The 27,102-nt window shown below is 36.3% G+C and overlaps 1 protein-coding gene across 1 annotated transcript in view; it reads right to left on the reverse strand.

Moving 5' to 3' along the window:
- Positions 1–27,102, reverse strand: part of LOC109279811 (loricrin-like) — a 54,525-nt gene that overhangs the window by 20,717 nt on the left and 6,706 nt on the right. Inside the window, exons 6-31 of the mRNA XM_019474902.1 lie at positions 26,558–26,584; positions 25,231–25,275; positions 21,411–21,449; positions 20,506–20,541; positions 19,256–19,294; positions 18,581–18,598; positions 16,565–16,603; positions 15,727–15,768; positions 15,116–15,151; positions 14,737–14,778; positions 14,133–14,168; positions 12,866–12,901; positions 12,487–12,528; positions 11,876–11,911; positions 11,497–11,538; positions 10,893–10,928; positions 10,438–10,479; positions 9,115–9,147; positions 7,571–7,591; positions 6,895–6,930; positions 6,734–6,769; positions 6,350–6,394; positions 5,710–5,739; positions 4,419–4,454; positions 3,733–3,774; positions 2,533–2,574 (exon numbers count right to left, since the gene is read on the reverse strand). Of these exons, the coding sequence (XP_019330447.1) occupies positions 2,533–2,574; positions 3,733–3,774; positions 4,419–4,454; positions 5,710–5,739; positions 6,350–6,394; positions 6,734–6,769; positions 6,895–6,930; positions 7,571–7,591; positions 9,115–9,147; positions 10,438–10,479; positions 10,893–10,928; positions 11,497–11,538; positions 11,876–11,911; positions 12,487–12,528; positions 12,866–12,901; positions 14,133–14,168; positions 14,737–14,778; positions 15,116–15,151; positions 15,727–15,768; positions 16,565–16,603; positions 18,581–18,598; positions 19,256–19,294; positions 20,506–20,541; positions 21,411–21,449; positions 25,231–25,275; positions 26,558–26,584 (954 nt within the window). The remainder of the gene's footprint in view (positions 1–2,532; positions 2,575–3,732; positions 3,775–4,418; positions 4,455–5,709; positions 5,740–6,349; positions 6,395–6,733; positions 6,770–6,894; positions 6,931–7,570; positions 7,592–9,114; positions 9,148–10,437; positions 10,480–10,892; positions 10,929–11,496; positions 11,539–11,875; positions 11,912–12,486; positions 12,529–12,865; positions 12,902–14,132; positions 14,169–14,736; positions 14,779–15,115; positions 15,152–15,726; positions 15,769–16,564; positions 16,604–18,580; positions 18,599–19,255; positions 19,295–20,505; positions 20,542–21,410; positions 21,450–25,230; positions 25,276–26,557; positions 26,585–27,102) is intronic.

Consider the following 27,102-nt stretch of genomic DNA (forward strand, 5'->3'; position numbering starts at 1 on the left):
ACTTCCAGAGAGCAAATAAGGTGTTTAGGAGAGGATTTTTCAGCACTTAAAGGAGACTATTTACCAGTACATAAGATCTATTATTACTGTCACATCCCCTTTATATACAAAGTATTCTTCTATGGTTAGACTGCTTCCTCAGACACTATTTGTAGACTGAGCTCTTGTCTTTAGATGAAGCTTAGAGAAAAAGTGTAATAATTGCAGTGTGAGGAATTTGGGGATCCACATAAGGAAACCCATTGTTTCCTTTGAAACAAGATAGTTTAAATATGTATAGGTTTGATTCTTAATTTATAATCTTTGCCAGGTTTGAAGAGACCTTCATGTAACTCATAGCTTTTAAGTTTAGAAGAAGGCTTTGTAAAGGAATTTTCCTACTGGGCTGAAGAATCTTCAAGGAAGTAGATGAATGTCTCTTTTATGTAAGATTTATGAATGCTGGTTTATTTATACACATATATCTACCTATACCTTGCTTTTTTTACTCAGAAGAATGAACCTGCCTATCATGGCCAATGTGTTTACATGCTAATCTTAGGCACTGCTACTGCCATATGTAGAGGATTGACCCTGGACAGAAAATGAAAGTAAGTCCATTTTTTAATTCAGCCTATTCCTTTGCAAAGATCACTGAACTTTACTGTTGGGTGAAGGCAAAGATCAAGACTATTGCTACCTAGTTTATCATAAATTAATTCTATCAGCGGATACTATCACAAACTGAAATACAAGTCTCTTGTGTATCAAAGTGGACACATCTGCACTGAGAACTGGTTTTCTAATGTGTCCAATTTAGATGTCTTATTTTCTTCATGTTGAAAATTATTGTTTGATAGCAACTAAATACACACTCCTCTCCCTGGCCAAGCTGTGGTGGCTTGCCATTAAAAACTAAACCTCTTTTTGCACTAACTTAAGCATGCAAAGAAAAAAGGCCCTATTAGAATGAAAACTTGCATAAAGATGTCCACCTTTTTCCTTGTAAATGGATTTGCTTATATAGCATTACAATCACACGGCAAATAAAAAAGTTTTAATTTGATGAAGTTTCAATATTAGTTATTTTAATAGACTAGTCTAAGTTTTAAAACATGTAGGTCATGATTACTGCTCAGCCTCAATTATATGAGAAAGGCGGTATTTTACCTGACCAAAATGACTGTTGCTATATGTTAATGACAGTTAAGTTCAGAAAGCAGTAATTTCTTTATACAATTAGTTTGTTCAAATAGCATGCTTTTTTATAGAAATAATAATCCAAAATATGATTGTTGTTGAAATTGAAAATTCAAATATATTACACCATTCAAATGGGTTTATGTAAATACAGCTTCAGTAAAAGCTTTGAAAATAAGTTTTGAGGTAGAAGATAGGTGAGTTTAAAATCCAAGTTCACCTGGCTTTGCCAGAAGCCTGGGAAAGCTAGTCTATAACGCCCATGTAACCACATTCCTTGGGCTGTTTCCTGGCATGGAGGCATTGCCTAAGAGGAAAGCTTATCCAGTGCCACTGATCATGAAATTGCAGTGACTCTCTTTATGGGAAAGAATAGTTTAAATACTGATTTAAGAGATGATATTTTGAAATATTTATCAGATTTTGACATTTTAGTCACAATATTTTATTGCACCAGTCAGAAGGACAAAGGAACCTAAGCTGGATGCAATTAAATTCTGGGGTTACTACAGGTCATATTGACTCTGGTGTTTGAAAGTAGTGAATAATTAGCACATAACAGTCAACTGACAGAGCGTCTGGATTACCAAGCAGAGTTACAGAAAGTTAGTGGCCAAATGGTAATTATGCAGTTAAAGTGGGACTCATTCTTCCATTTCATTCTATATAATTCTATCCATACTAAGGAAGTTATCAATAATGTTTAGTGTCACCCAAGTGTCCATACTTACTAGGTGATTAATTCAAAATACTCCATTATGTAGATGAAAGTATAAACTCAGAAAAGGAATTACCTGTCTATTACCACTGCTTCCATCAGGACAAATGCAACCACCCTATACATTAAAAAGAAGGAAACAATTATTGCTTTGTGGAAGTTTAAAATAAAATCTTATTTCAGATGTGAAACTGTGTTTAGAGGAAGAAAGACTGGGACTACAGAGTAGCTGTGACCCTTCCTATACCTAGAACAAATGACGGGACAGCATAGCCCTATACATTTAACATTTGCTTTGGAAGTTAGACTGATACTACATCTCTCAGTGCTATGTCTCAATGACAGATGCCTCATCAAGAGAGAATTATCTGGGTAGTCAAGAGTACAGAGAATCACCGTTGTGCTCTCACCAATAAACCGTGTGTGAAATTGAAACAGTGTTAAGAAGTGATTTCAGAGAGCCATTTCAGATAAATTTAATCTGAACGGGGTCACTTCATTTACAATTTAATGCATAACATCACCAATCCCCTATGCAAAACTACTGGACTTAAACTCTGACTCCTGAATTTAATTAGTTTAGTTACCAGGAAGCTATCTGGACACAACTAAATAAAAATAGAGAAAATCCTGACCTGACTACTTGATCCACCACCAGTTGCAATAAATGATCCACCCTGTGAAGAAAACAATTATTTTTATAGAAGCATTTTATCAGAATCTAACGTATAAAATTATGTAGTGAGAAGTAAGGTGACAAACTCTTTGTACTACTTCCCTGCACCAACAAATATTATCTGTTCAGAACTCTCTGTATGAATCACTGTGAAAACATAAATTTGGATGAAACTTAATTAGTGACTGGATACAATACACACGGAATGGGTATCAAGAAAACTAATTAAGAAAACTGTTACTCTCTGGAGCTCAGAGATCTGACTGTGCTATTGAACTAGACTTCAAACTCTCTGAGACAGAGGGCTATGCTAGTGTTGCATCTACATAATGCTGGGCCTAGCGGGATTCCAGATCTCTGGGAAGCTGATGGGTGCCAATACAGTACAAAATATTAAGAAAAATAGAATCAGGTGCCACTCTGGATCAGTTAAATTTCACATAATTCTATAACATATACACTGCTGCAGCAGCACATAAGTCTACAGAATATGAAAGTTGGACCTAATTTTGTAACAGGAGTACATAACCACTAAGATGTACCCTGTTACCGAATTCTAAATGAAACAGAATTATGTATCTGGCCGTTACCATCACTAGAGCAGGCTGTTTCTAAAAAAAGATTCTAAAACTATTTCTTTTGTGTTTTGCAAACAACTTTTACAAAATGTTATGTAAAGAAACACCTGCAATGCTTACTTGCTTAGTGGAGTGAAGGAACAGAGGAGACAGTATATTCCAGGCCCATTATTATTATTTACAACTGTGCAAAATTATAACATTATAGGGAAAATGCTGCCAAATCAAAATAGCATCCTTCAGCACAGATACATTAGTGGAACCTAATTTCCAGAAATGAAATATAATTTATCAGAAAGCTCCTTGCAATGAGATCATACAGTAGTCACTAAGTTATTACCTGGAGGTTAGTGTGGCTGCTATTCGAAGTAGAAGACTCATTCTGTGAAGAAACAAGAAATGACTCATTTTTCTGTAAGGGTAATGAATTAAAATACATAGTTCTATTGGGAAAGAACTACCTCACCCTAAACAGAATACTCTGTTGTGGAAACTAGATCCTTATTCTTCTTTTTGTAGGTAATACACCATGGAGCTGTAACACCAGCAGTAGTTCAGAAAAAGTTACAAGAATGGTTTACCTGTACGTTATAGTCTCTTCTGCTCAAAACATGTGATGTATCCTGTAAAAAAACAAAGACATTTACTGTTAAGAGATGAAAACTCTATGATCAGTGACAGGCCTTCTTTTTTTCCCCGTATTATTTATTTATAACAACTCCAGACCCTTTAATGCATACATTGAGTAGGAATGCCTTATTATAAAATAAAAGGTTATTTGCACATAATTTTTATAGGCTACTGCTGAGTCTGACTTGAAGCTATACAATGCACATATCCGTATCTCCTCCACAACATGCTGAGCACAATAGATTCCCAAACATTATTCCTTCTTACTTCATTATTGTATCTTACTTCAGTTAAAATTTTAGCTGTGCTCTGTATGACACTCATTTAATTTTAACTTCGGCTTGGACCAACTCTGTATGTGCTTCCTGAAGAACAGAAATTTGAGCTGCCTTATACCTCATAGCAGGATTTTCATGTCTTTTTTTTATATACATATATGTCATTTAAAGTTAAGTTAATACACGAGCAAATAGCCAAGCTATTTTATTTTACTTTTTCCTTAAATAGGAGAATATTAATTAGGACAAATGTAATTAGGGAAAAATTAGGCATAATTGGGACAAATTAGGTATAGTTAGGGCAAAAATCCTACAAGCAGTAAGAAAAGAAAAGAAAAGAAAAAAAAAAAGTTACTTACTCGGGCAACAACTTTCTTCTTTGCACAACCAGAACTCTGTAAAGGAGCCAGAAGCCAGTAGCCAGTTATTACTTTATAGATGCAGCTATCCACACAAAATACTTTCAGCAAAAATCTACCTAAACTTGTCAGGGTGGCATATTTTGGGACAGGAAAATGTCCAGAGCTATCATTTTACTATCAGTAGGAGTCTTAAAAAGCATATTCTTCACCTGTTTTCACCTTATCACTCATCAGAACTTCATCAGAAGTTCCTGCCTAGCAGAGCCTCCCTCAGCTCAACCGTTGTGGTTTAGAGAACAATCTGTACAATGATTTTTTTTTTTTTTTAAACATCCCCCACCCTTCTTTGTGAGAATGTTTAGAAGCAAACTCTTTTACAATGAAGTCCAGCCATACGCACTGGATAGGGATAACCAAGGGAATAATAGCATTTCTTGTGAACAAAAGAGGAAGTGATGAGACTCTTAAACAGGGCTTGCTGCTGAAGGATTTTTTTTTTTGCAGAACTTTTTGCATTAAACTTAATGCAATGCATTCAAGGTAAATACAAGCAAAACCAAAAGATGTTTTCAGAAGGCCTCCTTACTTCCTAGTATACATGTTTGGTGCAGTATTAAAGTACTAGAGAGCAAAAACAGGGAAAATAATGAAGCAGTAAAGTGTATGGCTGACAACTGAAGGCAAGTAGCTGACGACAGAAGGTTACTCTAGATGGCAGTAAAACAAAAGGAGGCTGTAACAGATGGAAAACGCTTCTCTACGAAGAGAAAGTAGTACAGAAAAATGTCATGCATTTACACAACAGTGTATTTGCTTCGTCACAATCTATCCACGTTAATCACAGTTTTTGCTTGTAGGACAGATGGAAAGTCTTGACGAGAGAGTATTGCCAGGGGATAAATGTTACTTTACAATACTAGCATATATGCAAGTTTAAATTAGAACAAGTGGAAAAAGCTTGAGGTGGCTATGTGCCTCAGGTACACAGATGGTTAATTCCCAAGCAACTATCCAAAGTGCATATACTGCAAAAAAACCTGTTAGTATATATTCTTAGGAGTATTGTGCAGTTTTAAATAATTGTGCAGCAGCCTTGAGAACAGCTAGAAGGGACTGAGTACAGAGAACTAGAACATCACATATCTCATTCTTTAAGTTTTTGAAGAGTATTATAAAGCAATCATACACTACAATTAGAGGCCCACAGGTCTAACGTAGAAGTGTTCAGTTACTAACACTGTCATTAATCATAAGAATTTGAATACTAGAGAAGAAAAAAAGCACTTACCTGACCATTGGCACTATAGGTAGTGTCATTCTGGAAAAGAATAAATGATTTCCTTCTTTAAGAATTATCTAAATACAGTAAGCTTACAGAGACCTGATTCTTTCTGATACTGCATACAGACATAACAAAAATCATTTGTTGCTCACATCCTCCACAGCCTTGCCTAAATTTGTTTGAAATCCTACCATTCCAGTCTGAAAAACATTTTAATAGCAACCTTAGATTGGTAGAAATTTAACATGAGAAGCAGTGGAATATCTGCCACTGTATATCCTCTTTTCTTTCATTGTATGTATTTAAAGCTTGTCTGTCTATGGGATTTTCTTTTTTTGGAAAATTACTGTAAAATGTATACTTAGATTTTAGGCAAAATCTTCTGTTTACTGCAAGGCCACTGAAATTTTTTATCCATATTTCATTTCATCAAGTTAAATGCATTTAAAAGCACAAAATGTATCTGTAAACACTTATATGACAATTTTCAGTAAGAAAACATGCAATTGCTGAAACAGCTATTAGTGTGGGAACTCAACGTTCTTTCTGGATCGTTCTGCTCACAAGACTGCATCTAGCAGCGCAATATTTTGCCATCTACATGAAAAATGTTGTGATGAAAATATATTAGAGAATGCATACTCACATCATCACAAGCATTGGGATTATCGTCTGAGAAATCTTGTGAATCCTAGAAGGACATCAGATACCAGTTATTTCCTCACAAAAATGGATTGTTAAAAATACACTTTGATGTTGTACTCTGCAAGACAGAATTGAGGCTCATGCAAAGAAAAAGCTGAGTTAAAGTAAGATCTTTATAAGGAAAATAAGGAGCCAAATACATGGCTGCAATAGTTGCTTACAGGGAATGTTCCATTCTTCTGTAAAGAAAAAACCCCAAACCAATCCAAAACAAAAAGAGCACAGAAACTATTATGTTTTATTACATCTTTGAGAAAGATGATGCAGGGACTACAAAGATTAGCATGAAATAATATATAACTAGGAGAAAGCAAGAACTAGTTACCTGACTATCATAATAGTTGTCTGAGGATGATCCACCCTTTAAAAGAAACAAACACACACACAAAAAATCAGAGAAAATTAGGATATAGTGAACCTGATTTTGAGCAGAGGCTAAAGCTTGTATGAAGTGACATACAAGTAGGGAAATAGAGCATTACTTACTTGGCCACCACCATAGTTTTGTGACGAGGATCCACCCTATAAAACAAACAAACATAAACCCTACTTCAGAAGAAACTGTGATTTTGTTGGGGGCTGTAAAGCTCGAATAAACAATTGCCTGGGATTCATTTGAACAAATACAACTTTCTAGATATCTAGATAAGTTATCAGATATTATAAAAGTCTTTACGAGGAGAAAATCAAGGTCTACCTACCTGGTTGCCACCATAATTTTGTGAGGATGATGATCCACTCTGCTAACACACACACACACAAAAAAATTAGAATTAATATTACAATATTGCAGATCGGATATTGATCAGCCATTGTGGAACCTGTGTGAAGTAAAACCTCAGTGGGAGGAAATAATAATCTAGAACTTACTTGGCTACCACCATAGTTTTGTGAGGTGTATGATCCCCCCTGTGAAAACAAAACAGCAACAGTTATAATGCTGGAGAGCTGAATTTGATCAGAATCCACAGAGCTAGCTTTATTAGGTTGCTGAGTTCTTTCTATGTAAGTGGAATTTCAGGGCTGATAAAAAGTATGTTTGAAGAGAGGCTAGAGCTGGGGAGACTCTGCAAGAGTCTATACCCTCACGAGCAGGAAAACTATACTCTGGATTAGAACTGCTTAAAAAGTTTTTACCAATGGATAATAAAGAGCTACCTACCTGACCACCCTGTGATCCATCCTGTAAATTAGACAAAAATTATGTGTGCCTTAGACACTTACTGTTTGGCTATGGATTATTTTTAATGAAAGCTATGATACTTGCTTAGGAGGAGTAAGGAGCAGAGGCAGATACGCAGTATAGATATGATTTCTAACGTAGTAAGCATAGATTGCCAATAGTGCAAAAGTAAATACTAGATGAGACATATGTCAAGGAACCACAAACATTTATCTTTAAGGAATGCCTAGTACACAGATGAGTTTCATTCTGAACGGTCTCTAGAGAATATATCTTTTTTTCTCTTGTAGAGAACCTAATTTATACAAATGGAATGAAAAACTCCCCTGGTAGCATTATTACACAGAAAGCTGTGAGCTGTGAGATACAGTGCCCTTGAGAAAAAGGTTTTAAATAAAACACTCAGTATGTTTCAATGTGCCTTCTTTAGAAGAGGAATGTAACTCCTTCAAGTGAAATCAGAAGAGACATTTGTAGACATATTAGTGTCAAAAGTGCATAATAAGAACAGTGAAATCCTGAGCTATTGAAATGAGTGGGATGTTTGCCATTCACTAAAATGGGGCTGAGATTTCATCAAGAAGAGGCAAAGGAAAATGAAATCAAAAATATTCTCTTTCAATGTTCTAGCAGTTTTTAGAACAAAAATTTGAGTGTTTCCTTTAGTCTTAGAAAGAAATAGCTCCTCTTTATTAAAAAAATTTGAAAAGCTATTATAAAATAGATACCTATTTCATATATTATTCTTTCAAGTTACAATAATATATTACCTACAGTGTATTGTATATACTATACCACATTATAATAATATTATAGCGACACCTATGTTGTTTGTGTATTTATAAATATAGTATATATTTATATTGCTAAAACATGATATTTGTTAATACAATGAATCTATCCAATTTTCTGTTTCTTGAGAAAAATCAGTAAGAATCAAGAGAAGTATCATGAATAAAAAAAGAGAAAAATCTATTGCTGTTTTCTTACTAATTTTTAACATTTACAGAGATTGTTTCATTAAACATAGCAGACATCTTTTAGGATGTCTGGTTTTTAGAGTTCCAACACTGAAACTTGTAACAAATACACATGTAGCTATCTATACTTCACTGCACAAACTGAATGAATTGTTAAGCCAGTCTCCTTCAGGAACCTCAAGTGGCAGTCCTAAAATAGGTTCTGACTTTTGATGGGAAAAGTCCACAGAGAGGCTGGTGAGCTCCAGCCCTGATTTAAGTAGTGCCGGTTGAGCAACTCTGCAGCGGACTTGTTCTTTCCAGAATCTGGCCTTAATATCCTGTAGAGCTAGACATTTCACAGACATAATGCTAGGAAAAAGGGGGAAAAAAGATCCCAAGCCCCTGTGATGCTCCTGTGTATAGGAACATAGTGAGTTCTAATCCCATAATTGGTAAGATTACATGGATTTGCAGTCTATGAATCTGAAGTCGGTACTAATTGAGTTAGTGGCAAAACTAGTTTTGGATGCGTCTTAAAATCAGAGGAGGAAGGCCATTTACCTGGTGGCAGGGATTGCTATCATATGAAATACCCTGTTAAAAAACAAACAAACAAACCAGAAGGTAAATGCCCAAATTTTCATTTTCTTGCAAAGTAATTAGATTTCTTAAAATTTCTTATGTGAGAATTAATGTAACAAAACTCAACATAAAACTTTACAGAGGGTGAGTTTAATTTTATTTAACCCTTTAAGTCTGTGGCTTTACCCTCTGCCACTCCCATACCCACATACTCACAAGCACCAAGACACATGCACACAGATGATCAAAGCAGGACTACTTGTGTGCCACATGGAAAGCGAGGTAAGCTGGCAACTGAAGTCTCTCTGTATCATCCTAGTTCCTTGATTGGTAAAGATGAACTGTTTGGGTTTTTTTTTTTGGACAGTCCTTTTAGGAATCAACAGTTACTGTTGTGTGACCATCTACCTCAGAATGTTGCTAGATTCACTCATCATAGATCTTAGGCAACACTGCTGCCCAATGCCTTTCATTTCCCCATTTTGGGTATATTTTGGCTATAGCCAGTCTTCCTGTTGGGATAACAGGATGAGAAACAGTAGACACAATGAGTTCCACCCTGGCTGTCACCCTCCCATTATTAGAGCACAGGTCTTCTGTTGGTAAGTCAACCTGTGACACAGCTTTGGTGGAAGTAACACATTCTTCAGTGTTTATCAGTTTCATTGCTGTTAACTGTGTCCTTGTACTGCTGCTTATGATGTTTTCACATGCGCTTCCATTCATACTTAACTCATATCAATCCTAATATTTCTGCTAAAAATTTCTGTGTTCAAACTTCTCTCTGATCCTCATTGCTTTCCCCAATACATTTATTTGAACATGGGTTTACTATCATGGCCTCATCCATCAGCCTTTCACCTGGGATCTCATCACTGAAGACACCATCTTTACACCGTTGTAGGCATATACAAGTTGAAATGGAACCAGGATGAAAACTACTCATCTAATTCTTATTCCACAAGAGTCACTCTCTGATCCTATTGCTTTCTATAGGAACTAAATAGAGCAACATCCAAAAACCATTCCCAAGCAATGATTTTATCTGTTTACTGAGTAGACAGATGAATCACTACTTGTCCGTCTTCTGTGTGTAAAACTATATGGGAGAAGCCACTTCATTTTGGTTACAATGACCAACAATATCAGCCTTTCTTGATCTCTGTGCTAGATAATTCCATGTAACAGTGAAAACAAAAGATTCCAACTAACAAATAATTTATAACATAATTGAAAAAATATGTTACTACTACAAAGAAAGCTGAGTCTAGTTTTCAAATAGTTTGGAGAAAGAGGACTTACTTGTCCACAACCACCACTGCCACCTGAAGAAGCAGATCCACCCTGCTGGGAAGAAAAAAAAAGAGCAGCTCAGTAACCTAAATATTCCTTTTCCTTCTCTGTTTCAAATACAGAAATAAGTTTTAAAGAGCTTTAGCTGCCTGACTGCTTAAAAGGTAGAAGATCAGCTAATCCTATTGTGAATTTTCTTGTAAAGTTTTGTGTGTAGTAAATATTTGTGTGTTGAATATTATAGTGCATCAAAAAGCTGACACCTACATGCAGTCATTTCTATGAGGGAAAGAGTTGCTTCACTGAGCCTATTGTTGTAGACCCATATGAAAAAAAGTTCACAACTCTTACTTCTATTGAGAACTTACTAAATTATTTCAAGAAACAAACAACAGAATTCTCAATACATATATGGGAACATCACATAAATGTTGTATTCTGACTGGTGACTGACTGATGCTTACCTGGCCATAGGAACCGCTACCTTGTTGCTGGTAGCCCTGTAAGAAAGGCAAGAACTCATTTGTGAGCAAAGCCATAGTCTTAGCACAGCCGTGACAGAAAAGCCCATTTCCACTAAAAGTTCCTCCGCACTATGTTCTTTTTCCTTCACGGTAATTCAGTGGTACAAACCAAAATCAAGGACCACTCAGCAACACCAAGAAGGAAAAAAACCCCAACCAAACCCCAAAGTCCATTTACAAAGCAGGCTCCTACAGAAAAGGTCAATGCATTGCAGCAAAAAAAGTATCACCTGGCCAGAGGACTGGCTGCCTTGGGAGCCCCCTTTAAAAAAGAAGACAATTACCACCTTGACAAGGAGGCTTCAATAAAGGGTGTGATGTTCACAGAAATATAGCTGCACAAGGGTTTCCCAAAAAGGCTCTTCCTGAGCCAAAGGAGAGTACGCTAGCATCTGTGCAGCAGACTGTCCTATTCTCAGCAAAAGCCATGAATCGAATCAAGACGCAGACTACCAAAGGAAACATGACTCTCAAAAACCTGCCAGTCGTGCTGGTCACAGAGAAGACAGTGAAGAACTTCCTACAGAATATCCAGTTTGCTTACCTGGCCGTAAGAACTGCTGCTGCCCGAGTAACTTGGCCCACCCTAAGACAAGGACACCATTGGGTTACTTCCCTTTTGTAAGGGGTCCAAGCCTGCATTAGGAAAAGCAAGCAACTACATCCTAAAGCTGTGCAGGGCAGTATGAAGAGCCCGGACTTCCTCCTGGCCTTCACAATGGTGCTGAGAGCCATGACTTCACGTGCTGGGATTCCAGATAAAGAAGTAGCACGTGGATAAATTTTGAGTGTGAGAACACACACTTTCAGAGAAAACGTCCCTTAAAGTTCAAATTCTGAGTGACTTTTAAGTGCTTTTGCAGTGCCATGGCACTCCACTTTCTCAAATGCTGTATTCTGACTGGTGACTGACTGATGCTTACCTGGCCATAGGAACTGCCACCTTGTTGCTGGTAGCCCTGTAAGAAAGGCAAGAACTCATTTGTGAGCAAAGCCATAGTCTTAGCACAGCCGTGACAGAAAAGCCCATTTCCACTAAAAGTTCCTCCGCACTATGTTCTTTTTCCTTCACGGTAATTCAGTGGTACAAACCAAAATCAAGGACCACTCAGCAACACCAAGAAGGAAAAAAACCCCAACCAAACCCCAAAGTCCATTTACAAAGCAGGCTCCTACAGAAAAGGTCAATGCATTGCAGCAAAAAAAGTATCACCTGGCCAGAGGACTGGCTGCCTTGGGAGCCCTTTAAAAAAGAGAAGACAATTACCACCTTGACAAGGAGGCTTCAATAAAGGGTGTGATGTTCACAGAAATACAGCTGCACAAGGGTTTCCCAAAAAGGCTCTTCCTGAGCCAAAGGAGACAGAGCAGTACGCTAGCATCTGTGCAGCAGACTGTCCTATTCTCAGCAAAAGCCATGAATCGAATCAAGACGCAGACTACCAAAGGAAACATCTCTCTCAAAACCCTGCCAGTCGTGCTGGTCACAGAGAAGACAGTGAAGAACTTCCTACAGAATATCCAGTTTGCTTACCTGGCCGTAAGAACTGCTGCTGCCCGAGTAACTTGGCCCACCCTAAGACAAGGACACCATTGGGTTACTTCCCTTTTGTAAGGGGTCCAAGCCTGCATTAGGAAAAGCAAGCAACTACATCCTAAAGCTGTGCAGGGCAGTATGAAGAGCCCGGACTTCCTCCTGGCCTTCACAATGGTGCTGAGAGCCATGACTTCACGTGCTGGGATTCCAGATAAAGAAGTAGCACGTGGATAAATTTTGAGTGTGAGAACACACACTTTCAGAGAAAACGTCCCTTAAAGTTCAAATTCTGAGTGACTTTTAAGTGCTTTTGCAGTGCCATGGCACTCCACTTTCTCAAATGCTGTATTCTGACTGGTGACTGACTGATGCTTACCTGGCCATAGGAACTGCCACCTTGTTGCTGGTAGCCCTGTAAGAAAGGAATTATTGATTCATAATTATTGTATTTGTGAAGCAGACGCCTCTCTCATGTTTGTCCCTTTGTGGGGGAAAAACCCAGAATGAGACAGAGAATGTACAGACTCTGCTGCTTAACTAGAATTCTTTTGGTATTTCTTTTTCTGGATGAACATCTGATCACACTGTGTTTATCAAACGACAGTCATAGAGTTGTTTTACATCCGTCTCAGATGGGACTCTAGGTTTTCCAGGATACTGAAGGGATGCAACATTTTCTCATTACGTATCTTTTGCCTGCTGTTTCTCAGACACTGGGCTTAATGGCTAATGGTAGGTGAATACTGATTTCCTATATTTGTATTTTTGGTGGGCCCCAGTTGCACAATTCCCTTCCTCTGAGGGAAAATGAAGGTGAAAAATAATTTTAAAAAAATCAAGAAAGAATCCTAGAAAAAATATAGATTCATAAAATGGAAACAAATCAATGCAATTTAAAGTAGCAGGTCAAATGAATTAGTCAAGGATGCCAGTACTTTTTGAAAAAGTTTCAGTAATATAAAGTTACTGTGGGTAGGTATAAGCTGCTGATGCAATCTGCCTTCAATGTAATGTCAAAAAAGAGCAGATGTTTCATGCACATGCAGACCTGTGCCACAGCTGTCTGGCAGAGTTATGAAGACAGGGATTACCAAAATGGATTTGGACTATCTTCTCTGTTTCTCCTATCTGACATAAAGATCCTGACAAAATTCATAGCTATCTTAGGGCTGCTTTAATTCACATAAGAACAGTAAAGGGAGGTAAACATTCATCAGCTGCAGGCTCTAAGACCAAATCTGCCTGCAGCTGAGGACCTGACCCAATGTTCTTTAGCTCCTCCACGCTGTTTCTCTGTACTGAGACCAAAGGAGACAGCGAAGAACTGACTACAAATTTGTCTTGTACCATGTAAATCAACTGGAACAGGAACAGCACCAAATAGACTATTTCTATCACAAATTTTAAAGTTCCATACCCATGGAAAAGATCAGATAGCAACGGGAACCCATGCTTCCTGCAGATATCCGTTAAAAACACAACTGTCACTTTCACAACAAAAGTTTTGAAATGGATTCAGAGATTTTTTTTTTTGTTGTTGAGAACTCAGTATCAATTGAAAAAAAAATATTTTAAAATCTGCTACCTTTTGCAGTGCCATGGCACTCCACTTTCTCAAATGCTGTATTCTGACTGATGCTTACCTGGCCATAGGAACTGCCACCTTGTTGCTGGTAGCCCTGTAAGAAAGGCAAGAACTCATTTGTGAGCAAAGCCATAGTCTTAGCACAGCCGTGACAGAAAAGCCCATTTCCACTAAAAGTTCCTCCGCACTATGTTCTTTTTCCTTCACGGTAATTCAGTGGTACAAACCAAAATCAAGGACCACTCAGCAACACCAAGAAGGAAAAAAACCCCAACCAAACCCCAAAGTCCATTTACAAAGCAGGCTCCTACAGAAAAGGTCAATGCATTGCAGCAAAAAAAGTATCACCTGGCCAGAGGACTGGCTGCCTTGGGAGCCCTTTAAAAAAGAGAAGACAATTACCACCTTGACAAGGAGGCTTCAATAAAGGGTGTGATGTTCACAGAAATACAGCTGCACAAGGGTTTCCCAAAAAGGCTCTTCCTGAGCCAAAGGAGAGTACGCTAGCATCTGTGCAGCAGACTGTCCTATTCTCAGCAAAAGCCATGAATCGAATCAAGACGCAGACTACCAAAGGAAACATGACTCTCAAAAACCTGCCAGTCGTGCTGGTCACAGAGAAGACAGTGAAGAACTTCCTACAGAATATCCAGTTTGCTTACCTGGCCGTAAGAACTGCTGCTGCCCGAGTAACTTGGCCCACCCTAAGACAAGGACACCATTGGGTTACTTCCCTTTTGTAAGGGGTCCAAGCCTGCATTAGGAAAAGCAAGCAACTACATCCTAAAGCTGTGCAGGGCAGTATGAAGAGCCCGGACTTCCTCCTGGCCTTCACAATGGTGCTGAGAGCCATGACTTCACGTGCTGGGATTCCAGATAAAGAAGTAGCACGTGGATAAATTTTGAGTGTGAGAACACACACTTTCAGAGAAAACGTCCCTTAAAGTTCAAATTCTGAGTGACTTTTAAGTGCTTTTGCAGTGCCATGGCACTCCACTTTCTCAAATGCTGTATTCTGACTGGTGACTGACTGATGCTAACCTGGCCATAGGAACTGCCACCTTGTTGCTGGTAGCCCTGTAAGAAAGGCAAGAACTCATTTGTGAGCAAAGCCATAGTCTTAGCACAGCCGTGACAGAAAAGCCCATTTCCACTAAAAGTTCCTCCGCACTATGTTCTTTTTCCTTCACGGTAATTCAGTGGTACAAACCAAAATCAAGGACCACTCAGCAACACCAAGAAGGAAAAAAACCCCAACCAAACCCCAAAGTCCATTTACAAAGCAGGCTCCTACAGAAAAGGTCAATGCATTGCAGCAAAAAAAGTATCACCTGGCCAGAGGACTGGCTGCCTTGGGAGCCCTTTAAAAAAGAGAAGACAATTACCACCTTGACAAGGAGGCTTCAATAAAGGGTGTGATGTTCACAGAAATACAGCTGCACAAGGGTTTCCCAAAAAGGCTCTTCCTGAGCCAAAGGAGACAGAGCAGTACGCTAGCATCTGTGCAGCAGACTGTCCTATTCTCAGCAAAAGCCATGAATCGAATCAAGACGCAGACTACCAAAGGAAACATCTCTCTCAAAACCCTGCCAGTCGTGCTGGTCACAGAGAGGACAGTGAAGAACTTCCTACAGAATATCCAGTTTGCTTACCTGGCCGTAAGAACTGCTGCTGCCCGAGTAACTTGGCCCACCCTAAGACAAGGACACCATTGGGTTACTTCCCTTTTGTAAGGGGTCCAAGCCTGCATTAGGAAAAGCAAGCAACTACATCCTAAAGCTGTGCAGGGCAGTATGAAGAGCCCGGACTTCCTCCTGGCCTTCACAACAATGCTGTCATGGTACAGAGAATATTGACAGACATTTGCCTTTCCACTCCCCCATCCTCCCCCAAAGAGTAGGAAGGCTGAAGAGCCTTCATACTTGAGTTCATGCTATGAATATTCTCATGTGTTACTCCACCACCATTTATGTTATCATTATGTGTGTGAATTTAACAAATACTAACTTTTTTTTCACACAGTTAGCTTTATCTGCTTGGCTTTAAGTAAGGCTGAAAGATATCGCACATAGGTCCGCAGTTATGATTCTCCATCATTCTTGATATGGATAAGCAGCTATTGGAAATTTGAGATCTAATATACACGGGATCTGAATCTACCAGAATGGGATTTATGGTGTGACACTGAGCCTAGAATCACTTCCTCTCAGTGCCATGACTTTTATGCACCTTTTAGAGGACACATTGAGTGGAATAGTCATTTCACTTCAGCAATCACACATGGAAATACATTTATGAGCATTCGAAACAAAAATAGTTGAATGCCAATACCAGATGAGAATTTTATGAACAAAAACTCAGAGAAATAAAAGTATCTGCACCCTGTGAAATACATTTAAAAATGTAGGAAATCATTTATTTTCAAGTTGTGCTGGCCCTGTTTTAGTGAAGTCTACAGGAATATTTCTAGTCCTTTTTAAATTCACTTACCTGAACATAAGTACTGCTGCTTTGCTGTCTTTGTCCACTCTACACAGGAACAAAAAAAATGGTTATTTATTTTTAAGAGGAATTGCTTACGTACTAAGACATTTCAAGAAGCAACTCTATCCTTATATCTACTAGACAGTTTGAAAGCCAGAAAGAATTCCTTATGCCCTTTCTTACTTTATTTATGCCATCTCCATGTGCTACAATGTTCAACACTTCAGTATATAAAGATCCTTTATAAATAAAGTACTAAAAGTATTTATACATCTTGATGTCATTTTCTTAATGAAAATTCATCATATAATACATCGTTGTGTCATATTGTGGTATATCAAGAGAGTTTAGATAATTCTGCCCTTCAAATGTATCACACAAATTGCCATTGAACTCATATCCATTTATATTCATATTATGATTGATTTTTTCATGAATAAGCACAACGAACTTTTGACAAAGGCTTTGTCAAAACGAAAATTGGGAAAGCCACAGTTACAATTTAACCAAACGAAAAGTCACTGCAGAAAATCTTTCAATTCCCATGAAGTACGTGGATTATGAGAGCAATCAAATGTTCTTCAGTTTTATTTATATATACACATTGAAAAAATTTAACCTGTGTAATCAAAACATTATAATTTACATTCAGAAATAAAATAACAAGGAAATCTTATTCCTTTCTCTGCCGGCATTCATCACTAGTTATGGAAGAATCTAATGCTATAATTTAATGATTTTCAAAAGACAAATTTCAGCTGGGGTAACCTGCTACTGATCTTTCAATGAAAGTGAGAATTTGTTGTCACAGTCTGAAGGATTATCCTATGAAGGAAGGAAAGCCTAAGCCGTGCAGAGTGGTCCTTTGCAAAGGACCCAGAAAAAAAATATACCTGAGTGATATCCATAATACTTTACAAACATGCTCTTAATGAGATTGGATTGTAATCAACTTTCCAAGTGCCTGGTTATCAAGAAGCAACGTTATAAATATAATGGCAAACAAAAGTTCACCTAAGCACTAACTAGCAGGGTTTTAAAAAATGTAATGCTGAACTAGCTGTTGCCATTAAAAAACCAGACTGTTTAAATGAACATGGAACTGTGCAGGTTATGATTTATGCATATTTGATTCAATATCGAATAACATTCAAGCTTAAGTTCTATAATTCCATCCACCTTCCTGAGCAGATTGAGATGGTTAAATTTTGCGAGCCCTATGGAATTACCTTCAGAGGTTTTAATATTTTATGACTGTAGAAAAACAACTGCAATGGTCCTTAATCAGCAACCAAGTAGGATATCCACTTTGCTGTAACCACAGAAACGCCCTACTCCACCACAGTAGTATGTGGATATCTAAGATATCCATACTTATTTATTCCCAAAGGGATGAATCAGTATTTGGTTTACTGAGACAGGGTTTCAGTTAAAACTCAAGTATAATGGAGAAAGAATGTCTACCTGTATTATGATCCTAGTAGCAGAACTTCCCAAACTCTGAAAAAAAAAAAACAAAAACAAAACCCCAAAATCAAAAACCACAACAGAGAACATATAATTTGACTTGTTTAAAGGCAATGCAGTTAAACAGAAAATACCAAGTTGTACTATATTGCTTGGGAGAATAAAGGGAAAGGTCATACATGTGGCGTACCAAGTATCAGATTCTTAACACCCAGCATTAAACTAGTTTATCCTTAGCTCTGAAAGTCTGGGGAGGCAGCCTGACCCTAAAAAGTAATTTTCTACACTTGCATCTGCTTCTATTACAGCTTATGTGGAGAGCAGCAGCGCACAGGCTATGCTCTTTTTGCACTACCAGTCAGCTCGGCTTTTCCAAACATGATGAGTGAAGCTAAGACATCATCATCCCTCCAACCTGTCTCACTGTCACCTGCATTGGGCAAATATCACCACACATACGAATTCAGTTCCTCATCCAGTCATTTGTTTACTGAATTTTGATCCCATAAGAACTATATTACTATTATAGAAATCATAAGAAAAAAGTATGCTTACCTGGGGGTAGGTATGACGCTGCAAATGAAACAAAACAATCTTTAATTATTTTGCACAAGAGCTTGTCCCAACAGAATATTGCAGCAGAAAAAGGGCCCTATCTTTTGGATGCAATACAGAATCAAATGTGAAAGAAAGATATGGAAAGGATAGAATAGAACAAATGCATCTTAATCTTCATTCAGGTTAGAACAACAACATGTTTGATTAGAATCTAGACATCAGAAAAACATATATATCAAATGTTACGTCATACAAACTCACTTGAACCACCTTAAGGCTAAACTTACTTTTGACTGACTGTATGAGTTCCAAGTAAGCAGAGTGGGAATTTAATAGTTTAAAAATGAGAATGGAAATGAATTTAAAGCAGAAAATTGCAATGGAAACAGAAAATCAAAACTATTCAGGAACACAGAGGCTGTATGCATTGAGAGACCTGGAATCTGCAGCTACTCCAGTATCTCTGCAAGTACTAATAGCTACAAATCTCGTGGTTCTATGATTGCTATCTTACTACTGGCTTTCCCTGAAGATAATTATGTACCTAGGGTAAACCCTGCCTGCCAAAGAGTTGTCTCCATACACCAGGAATCTTTCTGACAAATTAAGCATGTAGGTATTTGAAAGCTTTTTGAGTCAAAATTCTGAGCATTGTAGAGAAAAACTACTTACCACAGGTGGAAAAGGGTTGCTGTTGGCAATGACCACTACCTATAGAGAAATCACAGAAAGCTGTTTACTCATCACAGAGTTTATTTAAATAGTTAAATATGTTAGGAAAATGAAGAATACTGAATTCTCTAAATTTACACACTCTGATAATAGCGCTATGGATGATCACTTTTATAAAATACTATTTTTACAATTTTTTTAATGCACATTACCAAGCAAAGAAGAATATATATGTATACATGGTTTACTCTTAAAAGACTTGCTCCCAGTCACACAATGACTCAGCTGTAGAGGCAGAAGCAGGATTTCATGTATTGTACCATATCCACTGGCCTATACTGTGTGTCCTTTTTGATCTTCAACTTTCCACCCCAAACTGGAAGATCAATTTCTTTCCTCTTTATTCAGTATTATGCTAAAAAAAGGCTTAATATTGAGTTCATTCAAAAAAATTAAGCCAAATGCAATAGTAGTATCTTCTGTTTAGGTTTTAATGTTTTCTAATTAGAAGCTTTTTTTTTCCTTTTTTTTTTTAAACTGAAAACAGTTAATTTTATCCATATTATCCAGTGGGTGTAAAAAGAGGAAGAGAGTTGGTGCTACCAGAAGTAAAGAATTCTAGTATAAAACAGGGAGAAGTATTATTTTTTTAAAACTAAGGTTTAAAAAAAAAAAAAAATCCGTATGTTTTGAATTCTTAAAGCAATGGGAAACTAAAATGAAAAAAAAAATATCTGTGAGGACATGAATGGGTACACTGTGTGTTTACTGAACACACCATACTCTTAGCCCCGAGTTTCCTGGGGACTGAACTGATAGGAAGAGTCCATGTAAATATTATGAGCCAAATTCAACAGTAATATGAATTCTATTGATTTCACTTGCTTTGAGTCACACTCATTCTCCAGCCCTACCTGAATAATAACTACATAATCTACATCCTTAAAAGTCCTCATTACCTCACAATCACTATCCTAACTTTTTTCAAACAAATCCCCATAATCATGTATGAAATTTTATTTTATACACAGTTAAGTCAACTATCAACAAAAGCCACTACAGCACAGCTAGTTAGTATAAGGCATCTAAGAACCAAACTGATTCAAACCATATCAATCAATCTGGGTCAAAAAGTTGGAAAGTCTTAACTAGTAAAAGGAACTGTAGTAACACTGAAATAAAAGGAGTCATGCCAAGTTACAACTGTAAGAATTTTTTCCCTTTAAATTGAAAAGAAAAGGAGTGCTTACCTTCTTACTGGAATCTGAACTGCTTGAAGGGACAGACTGTAAAGAATACAGAATCAATTTTTTTGCTTCGGTAAATGTACGACAAATTAACTACTGCACTATTTTCCACAAGAATGTTATAGCGAACATCATTTCCCTAAAGTAACAAACAAAATAAAATTCTGAAGAAAAATATTAATGTCTTGGCAATTAATAAATGAACAACTGAAATTAATCAACTGGTTTAATTTTTTTCTACAAACCCCAATTATTTTGCTAGTTTTACACAGCACTGTATAAAAGCTGCAAATGTTTCATCTAACATCAAATTGCAAGTTTGTTTATAATAAAAATAAGCTATTGGTAGGAAAAAAAAAAAAATCTCTTCTACCTTCATCAAAAAAGAAACCAACCCAAACTCCAGAACCCAGCCCCCCAAAACTAAAAAACCTACCGTTGAAATATAAACTGGAATAAATGGGATGCGCCGTAAGACTAGAAATATTTTCAGTGAAGCATAAAATAATGTGCAGCAAAGTTTTCCATTTCATCAACCCGCATGTACAATTGCATAGGCAAAAGCCACAAAAAATACTTTTAATTCTTAGTAACTATCAAAGAAAGCACTGACTTCTGGAAAATCATAATAAAAGTAACTGGTGTTCATTTACAGAATAAACTTAATTGAGTTTCTGTGCAAAACAGAAGTAAATAACCTCTAACAAAGTTGATATTACAACATACACTGAACACGTAACTCATCTGTTGAAATTATTTCCTGATATGATTATTACTTAACCATTTGAAGACAGTCCTCCTTTATCCCCTTCCATGAATTTTATTATTGTTTGGTAAAAGTTGGGCATAACTGCTTAGTTTCTGAATAGCTTAGGAAACTGTAAACATGTTGGAAAGCATATAGTTACCTGGCCATAGGTAAGACCACCGCTCAATGAGGATGCACTCTGAAATAAAAACATAAATCAGGTATTTATGTATATAATAATTTGTTAATTATATCTAGGAGTCATCACTTTTTTCCTTAGAGGATGTACACTTCAAACCAAACTGATTTAATCTATACTTAAATAACTCTAGGGCAATAGTAAAGGATACTGAACTTGCTTGAAGATAACTGAAGTAAAAATTTTCCAACATTCTACTGTAGTCATAAGATTAATGTTGCTCTATCATAAATACAGTTTACACTTACATATTAAACAAAGATAAAATATATTTAATATTTAGGAATTAATATAACTAATGATGTATTTAAAGTTAAGCATATGATTAAGCAGTTTCTTGGCTAGGGCCAGTTCCTAACAGGCATTAGAGAGCATGTTGTCTTTCTGATAGATTTTTTTTTACTTGCTTCTATGATTTTAAAAATGGAAAATATGTTAGATTTTAAAATAAATCTGTTTTCAGGTGCAAATGAAATAAATGAGATTGACAATAGAAATTTCTCTACTAATTAAAGAATTATTGGATTAATACACAAAGATTGTAAAAAAACCACAAACAATATTGCACAATATGCAATATCCAAAGACAGTTACTCTAACAGATAAAAAGCATTACGCAGTAAGAATTCTGACATTTTAGTAGGCTAACAAATTAAGCGTTAGTAACAGGTGCTGAGCAGCCCCTGTAACATAAATGATTACACTTCGAGGAAGTGACAGTGTAACACCTTTTAATTTTGGTTTTTAATCTCAGGATAATACCTCAGGCTATCACCATTTTCCATAATATATTTAGGAAGAATGATACAGCTCTGCGGAAGACAATCAAATGCAATTTGCAATAAGCAGATGCGTTAAGAAGCATAGTAGTAGACAATTGGTAAATACATATGTAACCAGCTTACATCTCTACAGGCGTGTTGACTATATGCATCAGCAGCACCTCCCTAAGAAAAAAATGAAACCAGTTATTTATCTTCTATAATTGCTTTAGAAGAAAAGGCACACTTCAGACACCCTCAATTCTGACCCATCCTTATGTAGAGTATGTAAAGAATAGATGATAAGGAGAGTATTGTACTCTCCGCTATGAATGTGTGAACACCCATGTGTGAACATAAGAGCCAGGCACATTAGCCTTTTGTATATTAGTTATTATCTGGTGGTACTCAGGAAACATTTTAGAACAGACACTGTCAAAACAGTATTTTAACAGAATTTTAACAGAAATACACTATAAATATTTCATATAATGCTTGTAATTCAAACATATTATGTATGTAATATGTACATACACATATATGTAAAAATTAGGAAGGGGAAACTGGAAAGAAACAAAAATTAACACCTTCCTGATTTACAATCAGTCAAATATAAAATATCAAGGTCCAGCATAAATAGCAATAGTTCCTTTTTTAAAGTAAATCTCAGTTGCTGTTATTAATACAATCAATAGTCTCCCCCAAAACTGTAATTTTGTTGTTCTTTGCAAAAACCCAATACACATTGTGATGAATTTTACATTTTACAAGTACTGATGACATCAATGTTTTACATTTTTGGAAAAATTGTCCTTGTTGGTGCTGAGTCATACCCATTCTTCTAGTTTGAATTGGCAACTGATAGTGTTCAGCAATAGAACTACATGACTAGCTTATTTTTGTTTACTTGCTATACTATGAAAAACAAGCAAAAACTGCTGTCATTGACAGAGAGGGTAAACTTGACTGTTTCAATTATCTTTCAAGTTTTTTCTCATTTTTTATACTGAGTAAATGTTTGAACACAGTAACTTTGCATTAAAAAATAAAAATCTTATCTTGTACATGCTGAAAGGAAACCAAAATAAGAATCTATATTTGACATAAATCTGCAAATATTTTAGTCCATACAATTAGTCACCATCTTGATAAAAATGCTTCAGCCAAGTTTTTGATGCATTCAGCACCACATTAGAGTACTTTTGCATCTTTCACCTATTTCTGGATGACTGGCTTGACCTGTCTAGGATTCATAACTTCACAAGTATCCCTGCTGCATGAAAGAATGAAAAACTGGAATAGCCTTAGTTATTGTAGATATCTGTGTAATTACTTCTGAGAGGAGGAACAACTTAGAACATGCAGACCAATTCGCACCGGTCTTGTCTTGGGTAGAAGGGGAGAATAGACAACCTGTATAATGAGTGTCATGTAAGTGCAACAGATATCCCCTTCCAGTCCCTTTTTCATAATTCTATAATCTACATGTTTCTATTTAACTTTTTAACATCTCTGTTTGCCCACTACTTCATATCATTGAATAAACTGTAATATTCATCTTCTAGCTCTCTCTTCATTGTTTTCTATTTGCAACAGAAACTCCCATGTGATAAATAATGCAATTGAAGGCTAGGAGTTACTATAAACATTAAACATTTGGGTACAAAAAAGTAAACGTAAGAAAAGTGCTTACAGGGCCACATCCACTCTTGCTTATTGTGTAGAAAGAAAAAAAGCCCTGCTGTTTATGGCATGAAAAGCTGTGCAGCTGACAACGTGTATGTGCCAATATGGGATAAGCAAGTACAGAGGTTACCAGTTCACTAGCAACTGGCTGAAACAATTCTAATTGAGTATGAGACATTAGTCATCATCTGGATTTCATATAACTCTGCCATTGGTCATGTAACCTTTCAAAATCCACAAGTTGTCTTACTAAATGGTCTATATTTTAGAAAAAAATAATAACTTCAGGTAGTTACATGACAAGATGAGAAACAACTCTTAGAAAATAGTTACTGAAGAAAATCAGTATTTAGTATATACATCACAATAACTGGTATTTCTCAGAGTCTGGTAATTCTACTTACAAGTAGTGAAGATTGAACAAATGGAATATTACCAGATAATTCACTAATAAATATAATCACTAGTAAGTAGTAAGAAATTTATCCTTGAGAAGCTCTGTTCGAGAAACTGGAGACATACCAGAAAGCATCTGACAGTTCAAGTGCAAATAGGCACATTATGGTAGTGGAGATAATTAACTAAAAAACAGGTATACATTTCTGTGATTAAGAAGTGAAAGTCATCAGTGAGAATCCGGACATACATACCCCAGAAGTTTTAAAAGGCTAACTAGACAGTGAAATCCCCAAATTTTCAACTGCAAATATAATCCGGTATTAAAAGTGATACAGACATTATACTGGAGCTTAAATACATGCATGAATATCTGGTGAAATTTGGAGAAATTTTGCAAATTTTTGTGGAGAAGACAGTGAAACACAAGTATAATTAGTCCTTTTGTTTTGATTATAAAAAAAAAAGAAATAAGAAAAATGCCTAACACATAAATTAATAATAAGCACAGTTTCATTTTCACTATGCCAGATGTCTCTCAAACTATAGAACAAATGGCTTGTGACTGTGTTTGCATGTACATGTGCACACACAGGTAGGAATCCTCTAGGAAGATGGAAGGAATCTTTTTTTCTTCAAAAGGGTCAAGTTAATGCTTGATAAAAATGCTTAATGTGTGAAATCAGAGGTGGTGAAGCATCTTGTAGGTAAGAATACTGACAGCAAGCTATTGAGTTCAACAGAGTATAGGTAGTTGAACCTAGTCCAGGTACCGAACATACAGTTTACTGGATGAATAACTTTGGCATTCTGCGTTAACTAGCAGAGATGATATTTCAGTACAGTATTAAATCACCTCAGGACTCTGTAGTTACAGAATTTTAGTTGTTCAAGGTTACTAAAGGAAAACGTATAATGCTGGAAGTTAGGACTCTTACCTGACTGCCTGAATAGCTGTTCTGAGAGGAACCGGAAGGTCCAACCTGTAAAGAAACCAAAATGCTATTTATTATTTTGCAGAAAATTGATTTTTATAGAAATGATTTTCAGGAAAGAAAGATCTACTTGGTGGGAAAAGGTAGAACACATGGAATAGTTTTCTGTGACTTCATTCCACCAACTGATACTATTAAAATTGTTTCAGAGATCTTTAAAGCCAAATAATAAAAACTATATCAAAACAGCTGGTATAAATTAACATAATTCTGCTGCTTGCACCTATTTTTATCTGGCCTCATACACTTGATGTATAACTCCTCCTCCATCACTGAGGAGGAGACCTACACTGTCCAGATCATTAAAAAGTAGATGAGAATTTTTTACTGATATAACTATGTAATCACTAAACACTATGAAACGTAGGGCATCTTTGCTGGGAGGAAGGAAAGAAGAAAAAGAGGCTTCTTCACTGAGCAGAAAGTGATAGTTTTCAGAAAAAAAAATAAACAGTTAAATTTTATATCTAGATCATGATTTGCAAAAGGTAAGGTTTCAGAGCTGTTGAAATAAGTGATCTTGAAAAGCAAGCAAGCACTAAGACTAAAAAGTGAAGACAGAAAAAAAACTTCTATGAGAAAGTTACTCCAGATTATAAGACTAAAAAGCGAAGACAGAAAAAAGGAAACTTCTATGAGAAAGTTACTCCAGATTAGCTAGAGAGAACCTGCAGGAGGAAATGGTAACAAGGCTGACAACCATTTTGAAACTTCAGGATTTTAATCAACCAAAGTAAATTGCCAAAAAGAAAAATAAATTGAGTGACAAGAGGGATAAAGATGTGACTAGAAGCAGCTTTTGACTAGGTCTTGAGATCTTGGGCAATTAGCAGTATGCCAATGTCTTTGGAGAAAAAATATTTACCATGATGCATCGGCCTTGTGTTGTGTAAGTCCCTCCACGCTGCAAGAAAGTACAGGTTCCAGTTACTGTTTATTGACTGGTGTATAAATACCAAATTATTTTTAACAGGAAATCAACTGAATTCACATTCATGGTCTGAGTGAAAAAGTCAAGTGTTTCATTGCTTACAATACCTTACACATGGTAACAATCTGATCTGAGAACTGATGTTAACTAATTAAAAATAAAAATACCTTCAAAACTGCATACAAAAATGTAAGCATAAATGAGATCTCACTAGGAAAGTAATTTGAATGGTATGATACAATCTTTATGCTACAACCATGAAACAACTGGACCAGTAGGACAGGAATTCTAAAATTGAGGTAACTGAAAATTGGGAAATTGAAGAAAAATTGCTCTTACCTTGTTACATTCTACTTCTATCATAAGCTGTGAAAAAAAATGAGGTAACATTTACAAATTATTTATTGGGAAAAAAAGCAGCTTGTTATAGGAAACAGGAAATACATTTGGTGAAGCGAGGGACAAAAGACAGGTGTTTACTCTTGGTTAGATCACAAGATAACATAAATCAGTGTTGCTACAGTCAAGAACCAATATGGTAGATTTGAACAGACTTTCTTCACTTTAGCTGCCTATTGTGTTTAAGATGTTTCATATAAACAATTCTTAGCCAAAAAATAAACAAACTCATTTCTAAGAATATGCTACACAGCTATAGTTCCCAGGGACTGGGGCAGCAGTTAAGAACAGCACAGTACACCAGAAGTACAGTAGAGTTCTCCTTATAACCAATTTTCTTTTCTTTATGCTATGGATTGTTTTGATAACTAGATTATTAGTTTCCTTATTTCTGTGGGGGAAAAATAATATTTATTATAATTTTTCATGAATTTAGTAAGAGGATTAGGCAGTTAAATTAAAAGAGTTGAAAATATCCAATGATT

This window comes from Aptenodytes forsteri, unplaced genomic scaffold (assembly GCF_000699145.1).
Source record: "Aptenodytes forsteri isolate BGI_AS27 unplaced genomic scaffold, ASM69914v1 Scaffold237, whole genome shotgun sequence".
Lineage (NCBI taxonomy): Eukaryota > Metazoa > Chordata > Aves > Sphenisciformes > Spheniscidae > Aptenodytes > Aptenodytes forsteri.